Source organism: Octopus bimaculoides, chromosome 16 (assembly GCF_046866305.1).
Source record: "Octopus bimaculoides isolate indiv1 chromosome 16, ASM4686630v1, whole genome shotgun sequence".
Taxonomy (NCBI): domain Eukaryota; kingdom Metazoa; phylum Mollusca; class Cephalopoda; order Octopoda; family Octopodidae; genus Octopus; species Octopus bimaculoides.
The window spans coordinates 38,442,878-38,466,531 of NC_142943.1; the positions used below are offsets into that span (position 1 = coordinate 38,442,878).

Consider the following 23,654-nt stretch of genomic DNA (forward strand, 5'->3'; position numbering starts at 1 on the left):
AGGGGCCAGTCGATTAGATCGACCCCAGTACGCAACTGGTACTTAATTTATCGACCTCGAAAGGATGAAAGGCAATGAGGTGGATGTTCACACACACGCACGCACGCACGCACGCACGCATGCACGCACGCACATCAGTCTGAAATGAAATATGGCTGAACTTGGGATCTTGAGAAGAGAACGCAAATACATAATCCATACACTACAAATGATCACGTTATCTAGGACAATAGAAATTCGCAAGCCCTTCTTGAGATTTAAAGGATGATGGTTAAAACAAGATGCTTTCCTTTACAACCTTCCAAGTAGGCAGCCAGTCAAAATTTACTCTAAATTTAAAAGAGAAAGAGAACATAAATGCATGAATAAGTACTAGGCTTAGTACATGCATGGATATATGCAGTGGTCTACAAAAAGAGCTTACTTTAATCACTGATTTTTTCCGGATTTTTTCCTCATAAGCTATGTTTTCTCTTCTTTGCTAGGTACATTAACGAATTCATTAATTTAATTGTGTGTTGGGATTACTTGTAACGTTAATTTGATCAAATTCATTGCGGAAAATCTTTGGGGTAAAAAAAATCGATGAATTTGCACGCAGGCAAGTCATCGACCGTATCCGACACACATTGTTCAATCAGCAAATAGTTCGATTTATCGGTATCAGTCACCAAACAGTGAATAACACAGTCAAGATGTGGATTGAAAAAAGCATTGCCGAGTAATGAATGAGATCTGGGAGGCTGCATAACGTTTTCGAAGAGGGAGAAGTGAGCAGCAAAAGGGGATGTTTTTAACCATCAACTATTAACAATAAGACCGCAAATCATGGATACGTCACCATATTGCTTAAGAACACTAATGAAACGCATTGGATATGAACGAAGAGTTAGAAGGAAGAAATGGATGATTTTTAAAAGTTAATAAAACCGAAAGATTTAGTTGGACTAAAGAGTTCTGCAGCAAGGGAAAACAGTTTTGGTAATCAGTAATTTGATCCAACGAAAGCAAACTGCTAAAATTTCCAGTTCAAAGTAGGTATACGCGTGACACACACACAAAATAAACATGGACACCACGTTGTTCACAGGGAACAATTGTACATGGAATGCTTGGAGTTATGGTACGGAAAGTGATGGGTTAGTTTCGGCGATCGGCAAACTAGAATTGAAAATCATTTATAAGGCCAAAATACAGCCACATACGCGAAAAGTGTCTATCATTTATTTCAATATAAAAGTTTCCATACAACAATATATCAAGCGCTTAAGGCGGTGAGCTGGCAGAATCGTAAGGGCGCCGGGCAAAATGTTTAGCGGCATTTCGTCCTTCTGTAGGTTCTGAGTTCAAATTCCGCTGAGGTCGACTTTGCCTTTCGTCGATTCGGGGTCGATAAAATAAGTGCCAGTTGAACATTGGGACTTATCTCCTGCCCCCAAAATTGCTGCCTTTGAGACAAAATTTGAAATCAGTACATCAGAAACAAAGAACTCACGGAATCGATCCCTGAAAAGAGTTGCTCAAAGCTCTGATCTTAATCCAGAACACATACAAGATAATCTTGATGGAAGATTACGAGGAAAGTCGAACAAAATTACAACAATTACAGAGCCAGAAAATGCATTGGCCGAAGATTGTACAAGCATGGATCAGCCTGTTGATAATTTAATCAAGTCCATGCCTAATCAGGTGAAAGCTATGATATTGCCTAATAGAAAAGTCTACATAAGACTGAGACAATCTTTCGTTCATTTTGGATAATTTTCACGAAGATATTACAAGCTAAATTGGTTTTTTTTGTTTTTTTTTAGTTTGGCAATTAAGTTATTGTACGCCACTGCAAACATATAAGACGTTAACAAGTATGTCTTAAAACAGATAACAAAGAACGTTTAGGCTTCACTTGGTGAAATCAATCGCACAACTGACAGGCAAGTTCGAGTCCTGTAGTCTATTCGAATACGCACACACACACACACACACACACACAAGAATGGGTGGTTGTGTGAGAGTGTTTCTATATATGCATGTATGTATGACTATATCACATGTATACTATATATATATATATATATATATATATATACATACATATATATATATATATATATATATATATATATATATATATATATATATATATATATATATATATATATGCATCTTTTATCTTTCACTTGTTTCAGTCATTAGACTGCGGCCATGCTGGAGCACCGTCTTGAAGAATTTTAGTCAAATGAAATGACCCAGTACTTACTTTTTAAAGCCTGGTACTTATTTTATTGGTATCCACTAAGTTACAGGGACGTAAAAACACCAACACCGGTTGTCAAGCGGTGGTGGGGAATAAACATAAACAAAAGACACACAGAGACACACGTGTACACACACACACACACACACACACATATATATATATATATATATATATATATATATATATGACGGGGTTCTCCCAGTTTCCGTCTACCAAATCCACTCACAAGGCTTTGATCTGCCCGATGCATATATACATACATACATACATGCATACGTGTGTGTGCTAATGTATATACATATGTACACACAAACACACACATGTGTAGGAATACATTTTAAAATATACATACTGCACAAATAATGTGTATTGTGGTATATTTCCCAAATAAATAAATAAATAAATAAAAATAAAACTATCTTAGCTGTTCATAATTTATTTATATTCTCTGGGGTTAACTCTCGTCTCTATATTAGATGAAGATGAGATATCTTGCTATTTTAGCTATTAGTGGAAATATTCCATCTCTGCAGGTTGAACGAAATCCTATGAGACAGCCGAGAACAGTGTCTGAGTAATTGTCCCAATAAACAAAATATATAAACATTTGTGCCTAATTTGAGAGAGAATGTATGTATGTATGTATGTATGTATGTATGTATTATGTATGTGTGTGTGTATGTATGTATGTATGTATGTATGTATGTATGTATGTATGTGTGTATGTATGTATGTATGTGTGTGCATGTGCGTATGTGTGCATGTATGTATGCGTGTGCGTGTGTATGTATGCATGTATGTATATGTGTATGTACGTATGTGTGTATGTATGTGCGTATATGTATGTATGCATGTATGGGTGGATGTATGTATGCGTAGAAAATACATGCATACATACATCGTACGTATGTATGCATGCATGTACGTATGTAATGTATCTATGTGTATATATACGTGTGTACATATGTAAGTACTTATCTATGGACGGACGGATGGACGGACAGATAGTTGGATGTATGTTATTGTATGCATGTGTTTCTTTGCGCGTGTGTTGGGGAAGTATATATGTGGCGGGGGGGTATGTGTGCGTGAGTTAGCCGGGTGCTTTGTGAAAATTGAAAATGAAAGCAATATGGCTAAATATTCTCCTTATTTTGAGCTACACTTCGAGTTGCTATTTTAAACTTTTCGGAAGACAATTAGATAGTCACGGATGTTTGAAAAGGAAACGTTTAAAAAATAGATAAAATAGTCGGCGCTGACGGGTACAGATGTAGCTGTGTAGGTAAGAAGATTGCGTCCCAACCACGTGGTCTTGGGTTCAGTCCAACAGCGCGACACCTTAGGCAAGTTTCTTCTACTATATCGCCGGACCGACACACGCCATGCGAGTGGATTTGATAGATGGAAACTGAAAGAAGCTTGTCGTGAGTGTGTGTGTGTGTGTGTGTGTGTGTGTGTGTGTGTGTGTGTGTGTGTGTGTGTGTGTGAGTGTGTGTGTAAATATTGTAACACGTCTAAATGAACGCATCCTAACACATTTTGGTCGATAGTGCCTTCAAATCATGACATCTGAAGAAGCGAATGAACCATAGGATTAGTATTACATACTTTATTACGATATCTATTCCTTAACATTGTATGAATTGCATAACCCTTTATGAGTTGCGGAATAAAAATATCGTCCGTTCACGGAAACAGTTGTAATGACAATTTGACCTCTACTTTCCTCATTTAAATTATTACTTTTATTATTCATTCTGCTGGACTTATTTTAAGCCTACGGGATCTTACTTTGGAATTGTGCAGTGCTCCCATTTATATCAATCGGAGTCTTACGGATCTTCCTTTGATTATGGGATACTACGCTAGCCAGGATCCGGCATGATGGGCTAATGAGGAGATAACCAGGATTATATTATCTCCTTTATCTATCTATCTATCTATCTATCTATCGATCGATCGATCGATTGATCTATTTCCATCTCTCTCTCTTTCTCTCTCTCTCTCTCTCTCTCTCTCTCTCTATATATATATATATATATATATATATATATATATATGTATGTATATATATATATATATACATGTATGTTTATGTGTGTGCGCGCGCGTATGAATCTTTGTATCTGCGTTGTGTTTGTTTCCCTCTACCGTGTGACAACCGATGTAACAAGCGGTTCGGCAAAAGAAAACAAAACTTAAAACAAAACAGAAAACAAACACACACGCACGCACATGTACGCACACACACACACACACCCCACCCCCGCACACACACAAATATTGGTGTCAATTTGTTCGTCTAACCCCTTCAAAGTGGTACCTTAGCATGGCTGCAGTCCCATGACTAAAACAAGTAAAAGATGAAAAATAAATTTTGTTTTAAAAAAAATTGAAATAAGGTTTATCATAAAACGGTGAACCACAAAAAAGCAGACGATCTTTCATTTAGGGACGATAGCGTTCCTTTTGTCAGGGGAATCATTAGAAATGCTACCGAGTGAAAATTCAAATTCATTTGGACATGAAAGAATCACATTACTGTCAATTTCTAAAGGGATTCCACTATGAAATGTTGCCGTACTATTTCATAATATTGGTTATACAAACAAACAAAAAAAGGGAAGAAAGAATATCAAGAAAAAAGTCATAGATAAACAGTGGAGCGTAGAAAAAAATATAATATAAAATAAAATGTATTGAAGAAATGAATTTATTGAAGATGAACTCTTCAATTCTCTTCATTTTGAACATCATGTAGAATGGATGTGACAAGAAGAAGGGAAGCTTTGAGAGAAAGTATGCTTTGATGTCATAATAAACCCCATTTTCAAAGCTTTATTTTGCTATAACGATTTAGCTGAATCTCAGCTTTATTGTGTAAAGAGAAGAATTGGAAAATTGCAATCAATTTGGCTAACCTTATAAACTACGTACGTTATGTCATGTATGGATGTAGGCATGCGTGTATGTACGTGCTTGCATATAAGTGTTTGTGTGCTTGTGTGTATGTGTGTGTGTGGGATTGCGTGTTATTCACCTCAGTGTTCCATGGATTAAAGACATGGAGTGCAGAAGCGCTTTAAGTCGTTTAGATCTCTCTTTCTCTCTCTTCTTTCTCTTTCTCTCTCTCCTTTCTCTTTCTCTCTCCTTCTTTCTCTCTCTCCATTCTCTTTTTCTCCCCTCCTCTCTCTATCTTTGATTAAAGATCAGTATTCTGGGACCCAGTATTCTGAGTTGAGCTAGTTAGTATTTGAACTCAATTTTAAGACAAGTGATATCCAAACTGCCAACATGCTGGTTGAGTATGGAAGGGCGGAATTCTCAAAAGAGAAGTTTCTTCCTCTCCAGTCAACGAGTTTAATGATTTACAAGGAGGAAACATTCGCAGAGGTAACCATCATCCATGTCACGGAAATGGTGGCAACAGCTGCAGCTGCAGCAGCAGCGGCGGCGGCGGCGACGGTGGTGGTGGTGGTGGTGGTGGTGGTGGATGAAGAAAATATTCAGTTGAAGAAATTCGATATAATTCTGGTATTTATAGAATTGTTAGGGAAAGAAGGGGAAAAGAACAACAAAAAAACACATGCCAGCCTCTGAAGAGGAGAGATGAATATGTAGTAGAAGTAGTATGCAACGAGCCAGTTCAGAAAAGCAGATACTGTTGTAGTAGCATTATAAAATAAAGAAAGAAAGAAAGGAAGAAGGAAGGAAGGAAGAGAAAAAAAGGAAAGAAAGAACGAAAGTGTAAGGAAAGTGAAAGTCCTGAATATAAGAAAAATATCTGCCATTAAAGTTGCTGGCTGTTTTTTGAACAAAAATCGGTTACTAAAAGTGGTCTTGTATGAATTTGAACCATCGATGTTTTGGATTGAAAATCTTCTACAGCTACTACAATGGAAGTCAAAAATTATACAAAATAGAAAAAATGAACTAACCCAAACAATGAATTATTCTAAGCATGTTCTATTGTAAAAAAAAAACAAAAAAAAAAACAAGAATATTGGTATAGACGCATTTTTTGCTTGACCACCGGTGTTGTAATGTTTACGTCCGCTTAACTTAGGGCTTGGTAGAAGAGACTGATAGAATAAGTACCAGGCTTAAAAAGCAAGTCCTGATATCGACTAAAATTCTTCAAAACAGTTCCCCAGCATGGTGAGCGGACAATTTGTCATAAACAAATTCGCTACAGGACAATTGGCCGTAGGGCTATTCGCCATAAAAATTCGCCGTACGGATATTTCGCTGCAAGGACATTTTGCCGTAAAGCTTAGAAACTTGAAATCGCGTCGTTAATTAAATAAGGTAAAGGAATAAAATTTACAGTAGTCATATTCGGTAATTGCTGAAATGCTAATTTAAAAACAGAAAAGTCGTTTAACATGTATTTAAAAATAACAAGCTTATGTTGAAAATTCAAAAGCAAAAAGCTTATTTTGAAGAGGTTACCTCGACCGTTTACATTATTTACATTATTTTTCTTTAAAAGTTGAAACTTAAACCCTTATGATGCCGTATACAATTAAAAGCAGCAGAGGTTGTGATAAGCTCGTAGACAACTCTAACTTTATTTATAGGCAAGAAAGAAAATATGGAGGCAAGGTCTATTGGAAGTGTGTTGATACAAACTGTAAAACAAGAGTTCATACAAAACTGAATGGTGAAGTGATTTCTATTTGTAAAATTGAAATGAGCATATACATCCATCGAATCCTAGCTAACCAAAAATGCAAGAAGCAATAGCGAATATGAAAGAAAATGCACTTAAATCCCAGTTAGCTTCAAGGTCTTTGGTTGGTGCCGCATGTGGGGAATTAGAGGATGAAGGAGGCTCTCTTATGCCATCTACTTCAAGTTTATCAAGAAACATTGCCTTTCATCTTTTCGGGAAATTAAGTATCAGTTGAGTTCTGGAGTCGATGTAACCGACTTGCCCCTCCCCCAAATTTCAGGTTTTGTGCCTACAGTAGAAAAGAATTGTTAGAATCCCGAGCAAAATGCTTAACGGCATTTCGTCATCCTAACGTTCTGAGTTCAAATTCTGCCGAGGTCGACTTTGCTTTTCATCCCTTTCGAGGTCGATAAAATAAGTATAGCTAAACACTGGAGTCGAGGTAATCGACTTACCCACTTCCCCGAAATTGCTGGCTTTGTGCCAAAATTTGAAACCAATATATTTAATACGTAAATGTTTCGTTATTTATGGTGCCAATGTCACACGTATCTGTATTTCTATTAATTCGACATCGTGTCAGCTATGTGTATATGTCTACATGTACGAACATACGTTTGTGGTTGTTGTTGTTGTTGTTTAAACTCCAAGGCTGCCTTACTCGAAAAAATCAATGATGAAAGTCATTCCAGCTGTGATCATTTTGACTATACAAACCTAAGACTACTTTCTCCAGCTTATCCTACCGTCTCCCTCGTTTTTAAGAAAACGGAATACAATTTGCAAGAATTCGACAGCTATTTCTAGCGGGTCGAACGACCGCATGAAGACTACCTCATTAGTTTGATTGTTGTTATATAATGTAAATAATGACCGAGTAAAGCAGCTACTATCTCTCATTCACGAATACTCTCTTCATAATCCGTCAGAAATGGAAATCTGTTAGAAAAGCTTGATAGATTTGCACAATGAAATATATATATACATACATAATATCAAATACATTATATTATATACATAGCTACACACACACACATGCGTATGTATGTATTTATATGTATGTACTTATATATGAATGATGCATGATATAGTCTGTTAGTGATAATACATCGTAATTTCCTTAAGTTTTGCGCTCAGTTTAAACTAAGCAAACATCAGACGACAAACTGAAAATATCCGCGACCCATGTGATTTGTCACGGATATTGTAGAAATCGGTTGAGTTTGGCGCCTCTAATTTTCTTCGTGTAAACGCCCATAAATGTATGCAAGTATGTCTATATATGGATATCTATCTATCTATCTATCTATCTAACTATCGATCTGTCTATCTACCATTTCTCTATCTATCTTTCTGTCATGTCGTCTGTCTGCCTGTCTTTATGTAGAGGGGAATGGAAGACAGGAACCCATTTATGAATATATAATAATGTATATGTGCACACATATGCCAACACACCCACACATGCAAACACACCCACACACACAAATATACTCAGAATGTTGTAAATTAATTGTATACTCGTTTGCATCAGCCTAAACGCTTTTACTCTCAATTATTTTACATGCATTACTGCCAATTATTTCGTACGCATTAATGTCAATTATTTTGTACGCTATGCCGTTAATCATTTTATACGCATTGCTGTTAATTATTTCAACGTTCAAGAGAAATGAAAGAACAAAATCAACTTTGAAGTAAACCAGATTTGAACTTAGATTTGTAGATGGACGAAATATTATAAAAAGAACACTTTTATCTCTGCCTTCATTGTTGCTTTTATACATTGGAACAACGGAGTACTTTAAGATCGATTCTTATGGGGCGTCCTAGATGTAAATGGAATTATAATAGATTATATCGAATCCAGCAGTCGACTGGTCTTTTAATTAGCCTCAACAAAATATTTACTTCTGACAGAAGCATTAGGGTGAGGGGCATATAATCTGTTTCTTGTTACTTTAGCGTATGGTCTATAGCAGTATCCGTAGTTTACGCCGTGAAATGACCTGATCTGGGTTAGGATTAGGGTTTAGGGTTGCGATTAAAATTAGGTTACGGTTTAGGGTTAGACTGTACGCTAAAGTGTAAATAGCTAAGTAGCACTATTGTTGTTGTTTTTCTTTGGACTCGAATATTCTTTCTAATCTTGGCACAAGGCCAGCAATCTTAAGAAAAGTGGTTTAAGTCGATTACATCGACGCCAGTTCACAACCGGTACTTCTTTTATAGATCCCGAAAGTATGAAAGGCAAAATTGACGTCGGCTGAATTTGAACTCAGAGTGTAAAGAGCTGGATGAAATGCCGCTAATCCTTTCGTACAATGTATACCAGTTTGTCGCCTTCGTATGACTCAAATATACGACTAGTACTGGTTTTATCGTCCACGGAGGAACGTGATGGGGGGGGGGGGACAAACTCAGATACACAAACATATACATATATACGACGGGCTTCTTTCAGTTTCCGTCTACCAAATCCACTCACAAGGCTTTGGTCGGCCCGAGGCTATAGTAGAAGACATTTGCTCAAGGTGCCACGCAGTGGGACTGAACCCGGAGCCATGTGGTTGGTAAGCAAGTTACTTACCACACAGCCATTGAAACAAGTAAAAGAAAAGAATACCTATACACACACACATACATGTATGTGCGTATATATTTGTGTGAATATATTCTCTCTTGATACTCTAATATAATACAATGTGAATTTGATTTGTGTAGTCTCTTGTTGAAAATGTGACCATATAGATTTTGAATTTGTTATTTATGTTCTAATTTTGCTGAATGCAAGCATAAGGCTAAAATAATTTTAAAAAAACTGTACACGCAATAAAAAAAAATTTGACAGTTGTTTAAAAATCCTGATTAGTTTTGATGGGTGCAGCTAGCATTTTTGTGTCTGTAATATATTTATTACTTATCTGATCCGTTCAACCAATCTTATACGAAAAAAAAAAATAATGATTAAGCACATTTTATTTGCATGGCGAATTTAATGCATAGAAAGAGAGAAATGGAACGCCATGCCTATTAATTAACAACCGACATAAATGAAGTAAGTCTGTCCATTTACCGCTGCTATTTCAATTTAATCATTGTAATTTGCTTAATTTCCAATGTATTGGATCCCTGAAGTATTCCGAATATTGAATCAACCTTATAGATTCAGTCGTTCGGAAAGGCTGTCGTAGTATATAGAGCAAGAGAAGAATTGGTGAATCGAAATTGATAGCAAGCAAAGTACGCACGAATCATCTTTGAAGTATATTCGACTACAGGATTAATCTTCAAAACTGAAGACAATATAGTTGTATCTGTAATCTTCTTGATATACATACATATATACACACACACACACACACACACACACACACACACACACACACACACACACACACACACACACACACACACACACACACACACACACACACACACACACATATATATCCTTCGTTTTGGGATCACTACTACTCTATTATCTCCCCCTCTTCCTAGCTCTCCTGTGTGACCCTTCTATCCGGCATTCGCCATGATAGATCGCTAGCCACTACACATTCTTTATTTTTTCTCCTTGTTTCTGTCTGTGCTCCTTTCTGTGGAAGAGCGTAGGCTCGAAACGTTAAAGACTTTTTCAATTCCCGAGCGTTAATCTAATACATTTGTTTGTTGTCTACACCACCTGTCTCATCCAGAGCGTTTACATAGTGATCCCTCACCACGAGGGGCTGCATGCACTCCAACAATTCCTTGACCTTCGACTCAACCCCCAACCTGACACATCCACACTCGTTCGTCTGGCCGAACTTATCCTCTCACTCAACTGCTTCTCGTTTGCTGGTGATTTCTACCAGCATCTCGGGAGTGGCCATGGGAACGAGAATGGGCCCCAACTATGCGAACCTGTTCGTTGGCTACGTTGAGGCCCAAATATTCTCAAGTTTCACTGGTCCCACTCCCGAACTATACGGCCGTTTCACTGGTCCCACTCCCGAACTATACGGCCGTTATATTGACGACTGTATCGGTGCGATCTCACTCTCCCGCGGACATCTAAACTCTTTCCTCTCTTTTGTCAAATCTTTCCATCCTGCCCTCCACTTCTCCTGCACTATCTCTGACACCTCTGTCTCCTTTCTTGACATTTCGGTCAGCATTCATCATTCCACTCTCACCACCTCCATCCACTACAAACACACAGACTCACACTCATACCTCAACTTCTCCTCCTCCCACCCTAAACACACCAAGCTTTCCATCCCTTATTCCCAATTCCTCCGTCTACGCAGGCTCTGTAGTGACGACCATGACTTTGAGACTCAGTCTCAACTCATGGCTCGCCACTTCACCCTATGCGGATATCCCCTCACCACTATCCACACCGCCCTTCCCACTGCACGTTCCGTGGACCGTGCATCTGCTCTCTCCCCTCCGAACCCGCTCCGCCGTCTCCCGTTTCTCCTCACCTACCACCCCACCACCCTACATCTCCAACGCACCATTCTCCGAGCCTTCCGGTGACTCCAGTCCGACCCCTCCACTTCGCACATCTTCCCTAACCAACCCCTTTCCTCCTTCAAACGAGCCAACAACCTACGAGACCTCTTGGTTCACAGCTTCTTCCCTAACCCAACCTCCCAACCTGGCTCGTTCCCCTGCTCCCGCCCACGCTGCCGCACTTGCCCTTACCTCTCCAACACCACCCTCCTCACCGGCACCCATCATCGACCTTATCAAATCATCGACCCTATCAAATCACCGACTCCTTCACCTGCACTTCTACCAATATCATCTACTGCATCTCCTGCTCTCTCTGCCCTTCTCTATACATCGGGCAAACGGAACGCCGTTTGGCTGACCGGTTCGCAGAACACCTCCGAGACATCCGGCTCGGCAATGCCACCCCGGTCTCGCGCCATTTCCGCTCCACCGGTCACTCTTTGCAACACCTGTCCGTGTTCGGATTGTCCTTGCACAGGGGCCATCCGGACTCCCGTTTGCGCCATAAACAGGGATTAATCTTCTCTCTTCCCTCCTTTGCGCCACATAGGTTCAACTCTCCTCCTCTCTTCATCTATCTTCCTGCTCTCGCCTCTCTCCCCTACACCTACTTCCTCCCACCCACCTCTCTTGCTCCGACCCCTACTTCTCTTCTCGCCTACTCTCCTCTCTTCTCTTCACTCCTACCCACCTTCTCCTTCCCCACTTCATCGTCACCCCTCCCTCGTAACCCCACCCTACCCCTACACATTCCAACACCACCTTCCCTATTCTTCCCATCCCACCCCATACACCCACCTCTACCTCCACCCTCAGTCTAACCCACACCCCACCCTTGCTTCCTCCACTCTCGCCTCCCCACCTCCCTACACCATACACCACTATACCACACAACACACCACCACGCACACACTAGCACTGACCACTTTCCAGCCCCACATCTTTACACACACGCACACGTCAAGGTCACCAGCCCTCTTCCACACGCACATACATACTCTCTTATACGCACGTACACCTTCGTTTTGGGATGACTATTACTTTATTATCTCCCCTTCTTCCTAGCTCTCTTGTGTGACCTTCTGTCCGGCATTCGCCACGATAGATCGCTAGCCATTACACATTCTTTATTTTCTCTCCTTGTTTCTTTCTGTGTTCCTTTCTGTGGAAGAGCGTAGGCTCGAAACGTTAAAGACTTTTTCACTTCCCGAGCGTTAAGCTAATACATCCGTTTGTTGTCTACACCACCTGTCTTTGTCTTTTGATTTTTTGTGAATTCTCCCCATATATATATATATGTGTGTGTGTGTGTTTATATACCAGGCACAGTTGTGTGGTAAGTAGCTTGCTTCCCAGCAGCATGGTTTCGGGTTCAGTCCCACTGCGTGGCACCTTCGGCAAGTGTCTTTTACTATAGCTTCGGGCCGACCGAAGCCTTGTCAGTGAATTTGGTAGACGGAAACTGGAAGAAGCGTGTCATATATATATATATATATATATATATATATATATATATATATATATATATATACATACACAGACACACACACACACACACACACGTTTATATATATATATTTATATATATATATATATATATATGTATATATACGTGTGTGTGTGTCTGTATTTGTCCCCCAGCCCGTCACCGCTTAACGTAGCGGTTCGGCAAATTCGACCGATAAAATAAGTACTATGCTTTAAAAATAAATCCTGGGGTCGATTTGTTCGACTAAAATCCTTCAAGGCGGTGCTCCAGCATGGCCGCAGTCAACTGACTGAAACAAATGAAATAAAAGAATGATGATGATGATGATAAGAAGAAGAAACTAAGGCGGCAAGCTGGCAGAATGGTTAGCACGCTTAGCCGGACGAAACACTTTGTTCTGAGTTCAAGTTCCGCTGACTTTGCCTTCCATTCTTTCGGAGTTCATAAAATAAGTACCAGTTGAGCACTGAGGTTGATGTAATCGACTTACACGCTCTCCCAAAATTTCAAGCCTTGAACTTATTGTACGAATGTGTGTGTGTGTGTGTGTGTGTGTGTGTGTGTGTGTGTGTGTGTGTGTGTAACATGAGAGGTTTTGATAACCAGAAGAGCTAAAATGCAGGTAAGGCTATGTAAGTGCTACGGAAGGACCGCTGTTAGACTCCCAGTTCGATAACAGTATGTGTGAGGAATCTAACGCGGGTCGTGTGTGAACGTATATATACCTTTACTTTGTTGTTTCATTTTTTAGCACACACACACACACACACACACACACACACACACACACACACACACACACACACACACACACACACACACACACACACACACACATACAGATGCAAACACTAGCGTAACTAGAGTGTGTGCCGCCCCCGGACCCCACAAAAAACATTGCCTACAGCAAACCCAAAAGTGGCCCGCGAAATGGATCGCCCCTACCGCCCTCCGTTAGCTACGCTAGTGCATACATACATACATACATACATACATACATACATAGCTGTAGCTAGGACACTCTGTAATGAAACACGTTGGAAGGATAACACCGAGGACAAAGAAATAAGAACTCACAGTTGAAGCCATAGCCACTCATAATAAAAAGAAGTACTGATGGAATGGGATCTATTTTAAAACGGGGCCACATTTTTCATTAATGTTTTACGTAGTGTTTTTGGTACGGAAAGACTTTCAAACTTCGTATACTTATCTTATTTTGTGTTATAGAACAGAAAAATATTTTTGTATTCGAATTTATTTCATGTAAAAAAATTGTCTTATTTCGATAATTTCAACCAATCACTGACAAGTATTCAGTTGTTTATATTTACTCCTTTGGCTGATTAAGCGATGTAAAGCGTATTTAATCTCCATACCTTCGTTTTATTTGCTTTTTTCATTTTAAATTTGCTTTAACCCTAACCCTAATCCTAGGGTTAGGGTTAATTGTTTCAGAATCGTTTGTTTATGTAGTCGGCACTTAATGTATATCGGCTGAATGGACGTCAGTGATTGGTTGAAATTACAGAAATACAACTTTAACATGGAATAACTTTGGGATTTCTTTTTTTTTTTTAAGAAGACTAAGAGAAAAAGATGTTTTATATGACACATTCTACCAGTGTTCCAAGTTTCAAAGTGTTTCGTTAATGAAAAATGTGGCGCCGTTTTAAAAAAGATCCATGGAATGTCCCAGTGAAGACCTCAATAAAATGTAAGCATAACAGGCCTGATACAATGATTTGGGATAGAGAAGAGAAACTGTGTACAGTGGCGCAAATTAGCTGCCCAGCGGTTGTTAACATAAAGCAAAACGTACAAATCTGCACGCGCACGCACACACACACACACACACACACACAAACAAACAAACAAAAATACCCTGTTGTTGATGTTGAAATTCCAATGAAGGAGCCTTGAATCTAGGTTAGAAACCGGCTCTTTCTCTATTGGCAAGAAATCTTGAAATAAAACTGAACAATGACGTAAATACATATACACTCTAACAGACATTCTTAAATAGGTGAATAGTTTACAAAGTATGGAGAACTTTATTTTGTTTCAGTAAGGCTTGTTCGATCATATACAAGAATATATATACATGTATATATACATGTATATATATATATATACATGTATATATATATATATATATATATACATGTATATATACATGTATATATATATATATATACATGTATATATACATGTATATATATATATATATATACATGTATATATACATGTGTATATATATATATAAATACATATACGCACACACACACACAAACATATATAGATACATACATACATACACACACACACGCACAAACATATATACATACATACCCATATACATACATATGTCTGTATGCTCGTACATATATATATATATATATATGTGTGTGTGTGTATACATATATACATGCAGCACATACATGCTAAAAATACAGAGAGAGAAGGGAAGAGAGACGGGGGAATGAGCGAGACGGAGTAAATCCTTATTTACATTCATAATTCTATATAATTGTGTGTGTGTGTGTGTGTAAACGTAGATAGATAGAGAGAGAAGAGATAGACAAGTAAATTGTTAGATACAAGACAGATAAATACTTAGATACATAAAAAGATACATAAACAGATATATATATATATATATATATATATATATATATATATATATATATATATATATAGATAGATAGATAGATACTTAAATAGATGATTGAAGTTTGGTATGTTTGGTATCTTAGAAACACGTTCGAACGGCGAGACTGGTCGATGCGTCTTTTCAAACAGTTACCTAACATCATAATGTGTGTGTGTGTGCGCGCGCGTGCATGTGATTGTGTATCTTGTGCGTATATAGTGTAGTGTGATCGAGAAAACAAATTGAACGTCAGCGGCCGTATTATACGAATCACGAGGTCAGGAAAAAGAAAGATAACAGGACTGACTAAATAACTAACTGAATGACTGACTGATTGACAAGGATGATGACTAGGTGAGAGGGATGCAGAGAGAGATGTAAAGAGATAGGCAGAGAGAGATGTAAAGAGATAGGCAGAGAGAGATGTAAAGAGATAGGCACAGAGAGAGAAGACTTCATTTTCGGTTCGTGTGATTCCATGGTTACGCCGTATCGGTTAATGATTTATGAATGAAATGAATCTAATTATGTATACATTAAAGATTACTACGTCTAACTCGGTAGTGATAAACGCCGGAGTATAAGAGAGGTAAGGTAGGCTGATAACGAACCTGACGGTACACCGAATTTTCTGAAATTCGGTTGTAATTGGCGTTTAAAGCTATTTCAGTTCATGCACATCACAGATACCCATTAACAAAATGCATGGACGCCCCACTATTTCATTAGCCTCCTCTGAAGTATTTGATGAGAAATCGTTGTTGATTTTTTTATATCCTAAGTTGACAGAGGCTCACAAATCGACTCGACGGCATTCCGGGACTTAGTTCTATTTTCTTTAGTTACCCACTGTGACGAAGGACAAAACTAACCGCCACTAACTACAAGATTAAAGATATATATATATATATATATATATATATATATATATATATATATAAGGTAGGTTTCCGGTAAACCGAGAACGTAATACGTTTTCAACCCTTAGTCGAGACCGTTTCATTTTACTTTCTGACGTCCATGATGTACGTTTTCATGACCGTTCAAAACGAATATTATTTCTTTCAGCATACTACACGAGTGTGCCCCCTGGCTCTGTTTCCTCGTAACTTTCAGAAAAACAGATGATTTTGAATGAAATTTTCCACAAATACCTTTCAGATTATGCCTATTACGATTATATTGGAATTTAATGTAATAAAAATGGTGGACACACACACACACGCGCACGCACGCACGCACGTAAACTACAGCATCTAAATGGTATTTGCAGAAAATCTCATTAAAAATATCAATTTTTCTGAAAGTTACGAAGAAATAAGGCCGACCTGTGTGGAATTATCTGAAACTCCTCTCGCACGCTTTGAAAAAACATGGTTTCTCAAAATCAGATATAATTTGAATCTACATCATCTGAATGACATTAGTAGAAATTTCCGTTCAAAAATCCATTTTTCTGAAAGTTATGAGGAAACAAATTCAGTGGGTGGGGGCACACTTGTCTAGGTGTGCCTTCATATATAAAACTAAAATTAGAAATAAAGAATAAATTTTCGCCAAAAGCGACGTAAATATTAGAAAACATGGAGACTTATAAATTAGACAAGACTAGGTGTCGTTGAGAAAATGTTGTCCTTGTTTCGAATCCTAGTACGAGTCCCTTCTCTATATTTAACTTCACTTACATTTGTAATGGCCCCCAGAAAAGTCATAAACTCAAGGTGTGTGTGTGTGTGAAAAACCAAACGCGCATGTATGATACCAGCACACACAACCTTCTCTTCTTAAACACACATAATCGTACATACATTATGTTATAATATATCATTAATATTTTTGTAAGCCAAATGAAAATTACTCAATACTTTTTTTGCAATAGTATACATTTAATAATTTTTGCAAGGAAAAAAATTGGCTAGCAAGACAATAGTTTTATAATGTCAATTTTGCAGATAGTTCATTGGGGCAGGTTCAAATCTCCCTCGTACCGACTATTATATTTATCTTTTATGATGTCTTTAATAATATAATATACTGTGATATAATCACACGAACGTAATTTGTCAAACTACCTGGTGATGGAGTTTGATCTGGAAAAGCAACTAAAATTTCCATCACATATCACCCAAACCGTGTTGGAACGAAATGTCCTCTTGGTTTCTTCGTTTCTAAGACAAGGCATGTAATCCTATTGGAGTTGACTGTGTCCTGGGAAGAGAGGATGGAAAGAGCTGGTGGAGGACTTCTTCAAGAATGGGTGGAGAACCGGGTGTTTACCGAAGGATACTGGCAATCGAGTGAAGGCGCGTAGTTTTATGGTTAGTGGAATTCAGCTCTTGATTGTAATGTCGTGAGTTTCCATACCATGTGACGTGTTGTGTCCTTGAGCAAGACACTTTATTTCACGCTGCTCCAGTCCACTCAGCTGACAAAAATGAGTAGTACCTGTAATTCAAAGGTCCCAGCCTTGTCACACCTTTGTCACGCTGAATCTCCCTGAGAACTGCGAAAAGGGTACGCCTGTCTGTGGAGTGTTCAGCCACTTATACGTTAATTCCACGAGCAGGCTTTTAGGATGGTCGAATCAACTGGAACACTCATCGTCGTAACCGACGGAGTGCCAGATTTTATTGGTTAGTCGGTGTATCAGGGGTCATTGCCTGAGTAAGGCCTATGGAATCCTAGGCATTACAAGAAATGAGCAGATGAGCCATCAGGAACAATTTAAAGGTTGCTGAGAAAGCGTCTAGCTGAAAAGAGGGGATCGTTGTGGATCAGTAGAATGCAGCTTGGACATGGACCTAGGTTTCATCAGTCTTGGTCAGGTCGTCTGGATAAAGATGTATTTCGTAAGACCCGAAACACCCAGTGACTCCAGGATCCAATGCTGATGATGAACCCAAGTATAGCATCTATAGATCTTTTATTTTTTACTTGTTTCATGACTGCGGCCATGCTGTAGCACCACCGTCTTCAAGAGATTTTAGTCGAATGAATCTACCCCAGTACTTATTTTGCTTTGAAGCCTGGTATTTATTTTATCGGTCGTTTTTGTCGAACCGCAGATTAACAGGGACATAAACACACCAACACTAGTTGTCGAGCGGTAGTGGAGACAAACACAGAAACAAAGGCGCGCACACACACACACATTATATACATACATACATACATACATACATACATACATACATACATACATACATATATATATATATATATATATATATATATATATATATATATACACACACAGACATATATAATGCTCGAAATGAGGAGTAGATAGACAGCGACAACTGATGAAGGGTCCTTTCTCTGTGTTTGCTTGTCCTGTTTTCCATTTTTTCTCGTTCTTTACGTATTTAACTCGTTTGTTTACGTATTTCATGTTATTTGCACCGACGGTGATGTCCTGTATCCATATATGCATATATATATATATATATATATATATATATATATAATTTACTATTTATTATTTAATTGAACGCCACGCATCCATTTCCGAGTAAGTTTGTATATACATATATACACACACACACATATATATATGACGCGGTTTTTTTTTTCGGTTTCCATCCACCAAATCTATTCACAAGGCTTTGGTCGACCCGAAGCTATAGCAGAAGACACTTGCCCAAGGCGTCACACAGTGGGACTGAACCTGGATCCGTGTGATTGGGAAGCAAAACTTCTTACCACACAGCCATGTCGATATAAACAAATATTTTGTAAATAGGGCTCACTGAGGGTCCCTGTTTTCATTATTTCGACATTCAAATTCCACGGTGTTAGTTCTGGTTACGACGGAGCCAATACTGGCTAACGGGGCACCATCATCATGGTCTCTCGGCTTGCTAAAAATAGCAGCTAAATCACCCTCAAATCCACATCATACAATATCATTAAAAACAAAATGTTCACGTCGAATAACGAATCGAAAATGCATTCTCTCAGAAACAAAAAGATTTGATTGATACGGGGGAAGGGTGTGATTTTTATTCTGTTTTGGTTTTATCATAGTTTTACTTGATCTGAGCAGATATCGAGTTAAACAACAACAGCCCCCTACTACTTAGGAGTTTCAACTTAAGTAACAGTAAAATATATTTACGGAGGCGTAATGGCAGCCGACTCGCGGTCGGAGGATCGCGGTTTCGATTCCCAGACCGGGCGTTGCATGTGTTTATTGAGCGAAAACAGCTAAAGCTTCACGAGGTGACCCCTGTTGTTCTCTTTTGCCCCAACTTTCTCTCACTCCTTCTTGTTTCTTGAGTAACGCTGCGATGGACTGGCGTCCCGTCCAGCTGGTGGGGGGGGGGGGGTATACATACGTCACAGAAACCGGGAAACTGTGTCTATGAGCTTGGCTAGGCTTTAAAAGGGCGGAAAAAAAAGGAAAATATATAATTACCTGTAAAACGTCCTATCACATCAACAATAGAGAGAAAAGAAAGACAGAGAGAGAGGGGTGGGGAACGAAGTATTTTGTCTTCAGATATTTGAAAAATAGGCTGGCAGTTTCAGCGATTCAATCTCTTACCCACCCTTCTCGTCATGGTCGGCCATTCCGAGTTGGGTCAGCCTACTCACAAATCTTCAATCTATCTCCATCCTTCTCTCTCACACACACACTCTCTTTCTCTCTCTCTCTCTATCTTTCTCTCTCACACACACACTCTCTTTCTCTCTCTCTCTCTCTCTCTTTCTCTCTCACACGCACACACACACACACACACACACGTACGCACGCTCATTTTTTTTCTGTGAATTTCTTTGACAATCTATTCTTCGTTCGTTCGTTCGTTCTATCCATCTATCGTTTTTATCTCTCTTTATCTATCTATCGTTCTATCTATCTATCGTTCTGCACATCTATCTACCTACCTACTTACATCTTTCTATCGTTCTACGTACCTACCTACCTACATACCTACATACATACATACGTAAATACACCCATTCTATCTAAATATTTTAATGGAATATTAAAAAAAATATTTCCATTAAAAAGAAAAAAAATTCGCCACTTCCATGAACACTAACTTCACTGTAACGAATACAGCGAACATCCTCACTGCTATAACCACCACCAACACCACTATCACCACTACCACTACAATTATTACTGCTACTACTACTAGAACCACCACCACCACCACCACCACAAACATCATCATCATTGTCGTCCTTGTCGTTGTCACTCCTACGTTAACTAAAGTGATTAAATTCATAATTTCATCGCTCGATGTGTATGTATTGAACTACAAACTCAGTTCACGTTACTGTAGACAACAGCATCAAGTATCATTATCGTCATCGTCGTAGTCACAACCATTGCCACCACCTGACCTCCACGATTACCATCAACATCATCACCATCACCATCATCAAACTACACCGCCACCAACACGACCATCATCGTCATCCTCACCATCACAACCATCATCACCATCATCATCATCATCATCACTAGAATCATCATCGTCATTAGAATCATCACCATCGTCATCATCATCATTGTCATCATCATCACTGGTGTCAATAAAGAAAATGTCAAGAACAATCAAATTTCAACAAAGAAATGTAACAAATAAAAAATAAAAAATCCAATTCCATTAAAGAATGTCTCTTCTTCTACCATCATTTACAAACACGGGAGCTTTTTACAACTAGAAATAATAGCAAAAATTTCTTTCCAATCATAACCTACCGTTTTTATACCACGTGTGTGTGTGTGTGTGTAAAGGCAGGTATTACATATTAGATAACGTAGTCCTAAAATGGTCTTCCGTTCAATTACAGAAGTCTACTCGATTAGGGGATGAACTAAAGGCTAATTCAACAACAAAATCACCACTGCCACCTCCACAACCCTCACCATCACTGCCACCGCTACCATCGTCATAGCCACTCCACTGCCGCCTCCAACGCCACCGCCACCAGCTTCACTACCACTGCCTCCTCCACCGCCACCATCACGAACACAAACACAAACACAACAGCCATTAAAAACGGTTCCAAGTTTGTCTTTTCCTTATTGTTTGTCGTCACATTTTTCTTTCTTTCTTTTCCGTTTCTTTCTTTCTTTCTTGTATCGAGAGTATTCCTAAAAATAAATTATCAATTAATAGCGGTACAGGGTTTCCCGTTTATATTTCACGAAATAAACGAGAAGGTGGTTTAGAACAAAGACTTCACTCGCTAGAGGCATACACATTTTAATATATATCCATGTATATATATATATATATATATATATATATAACGATGATGATGATTGTGATGTCCTTTATTTGTCACAGGGACGTAAATGAGGGGGGACATTACAAGAACAGTTTACAATCTGTATGTGTGTGACGGGGGGGCGGGGCTTACATAAAAAAAATGAACAAGAAGGAAAAGACGGCGAAATGATATAAAAGTATCCTACATAATATACAAAGTATACGAACGCATTATTGAAGTAGTTCTGGTACAAGGGAGCCTCTTGATAGGATCAATGAAGGAACCCCTCAGATCCAGGTATACCTTGACCCTCAGAAGCACAAGCCCTCACCCAGCTGCGGTCCTCCATTCTAAAAGCGCCTTCCTTTACTCTCACTCAACCCCTATTTGTTTGTGCTCCAGCTCTGACACATGTAATTTATTCGCAGTGAATGAAGGAAAACGACGAAAAGCGATCTCGGAATGAAACCAGCAAACTCCACGCTTTTTTACCAACCATATGGTTCTGGGTTCAGTCCCACTGCGTGGCACCTTGGGCAAGTGTCTTCTACTATAGCCTCGGGCCGACCAAAGCCTTGTGAGTGGATTTGGTAGATGGAAACTGAAAGAAGCCTGTCGTATATATGTATATATATAATATATATGTATGTATGTGTGTGTATATGTTTGTCCCCACCCCCCACTTGACAACCGATGCTGGTGTGTTTACGTCCCCGTAACTTAGCGGTTCGGCAAAAGAGACCGATAGAATAAGTACTACGCTTACACAGAATAAGTCCTAGGGTCGATTTGCTCGACTAAAGGCGGTGCTCCAGCATGGCCGCAGTCAAATGACTAAAACAAGTAAAAGAGTAAAAGATTATTATTATTATTATTATTATTATCATTATTATTGTTGTTGTTGTTGTTGTTATTTTATCTTTTACTTGTTTCAGTCATTAGACTGCGGCCATGCTGGGGGTACCACCGCCTTAAACGATTTCTAACCGAATGAATCGGACCCAGTCCTTATTATTTTCTTTTTAAACCCTGGCACTTATTCTATCGGCTACTTTTGCCGAACCGCTATGTTGCGGGGACGTAAACACACAAACACTGGTTGCCAAGCGATAGGAGAAGGCTAGACAAATACAAACAGATATGGGTTTCTTTCAGTTTCCATCGATCAAATCTACTCACGAGGTATTGGTCGGCCCGAGGCTACAGTAGAAGACACAAACCCAAGGTGCCATGCAGTGGGACTGAACCTGGAAGCATGTGGTTGGGAAGCAAGCTTCTTACCACATAGCCATAGTTCATTTTCTCCTTACAAGCGCACACGCGCGAATCGAAAAACTTTCGGTATTTCTCAACCATTATTCTACTTGTGGATCCCTTTGATTCCTATATATATATATATATATATATATATATATATATCCCAATATATTTTCATAATTAAATTATTATTATTATTATTATTGTTCAGTAGTTTTATTTTTATAACGTGCTTTCACTTCACTACCGAGCGCAGCTCTGTGCGCCTTGGGTATGTGCTGTGGTTTGCTGTGGTGCTCTTATGTTTACTGTATTGAAAGTGTTTTGCGTAGAATGTGTGCAGTACCCAGTAGTGCAATTTTCTGTATGTTATATATATTTGTAAGTCCTGGTATTTTTGTTATGTATTATTATTATTATTATTATTATTATCAAAAACAAAAAATTGTATGTGACTGTGTGGTAAGAAGCTTGCTTCCCAACCACATGGTTCCGGGTTCAGTCCCACTGCGTGGCACCTTGGGCAAGTGTCTTCTACTATAGCCTCGGGCTGACCAAAGCCTTGTGAGTGGATTTAGTGGACGAA

The 23,654-nt window shown here is 38.8% G+C and overlaps 1 protein-coding gene across 4 annotated transcripts in view; it reads right to left on the reverse strand.

The window, feature by feature from the left end:
• LOC106883903 (synaptotagmin-16) overlaps window positions 1–23,654 on the reverse strand; it is a 200,578-nt gene that overhangs the window by 117,837 nt on the left and 59,087 nt on the right. Inside the window, exon 1 of one of the 4 annotated variants that reach the window (XM_089364468.1) lies at window positions 15,644–15,759. The exons of the other annotated variants lie outside the window; for them this stretch is intronic. Within the exon in view, the coding sequence (XP_089220594.1) occupies window positions 15,644–15,743 (100 nt within the window). The 5' untranslated portion in view covers window positions 15,744–15,759. Of the gene's footprint in view, window positions 1–15,643; window positions 15,760–23,654 lie in introns of those variants that run through there. 4 annotated transcript variants of the gene reach the window in all.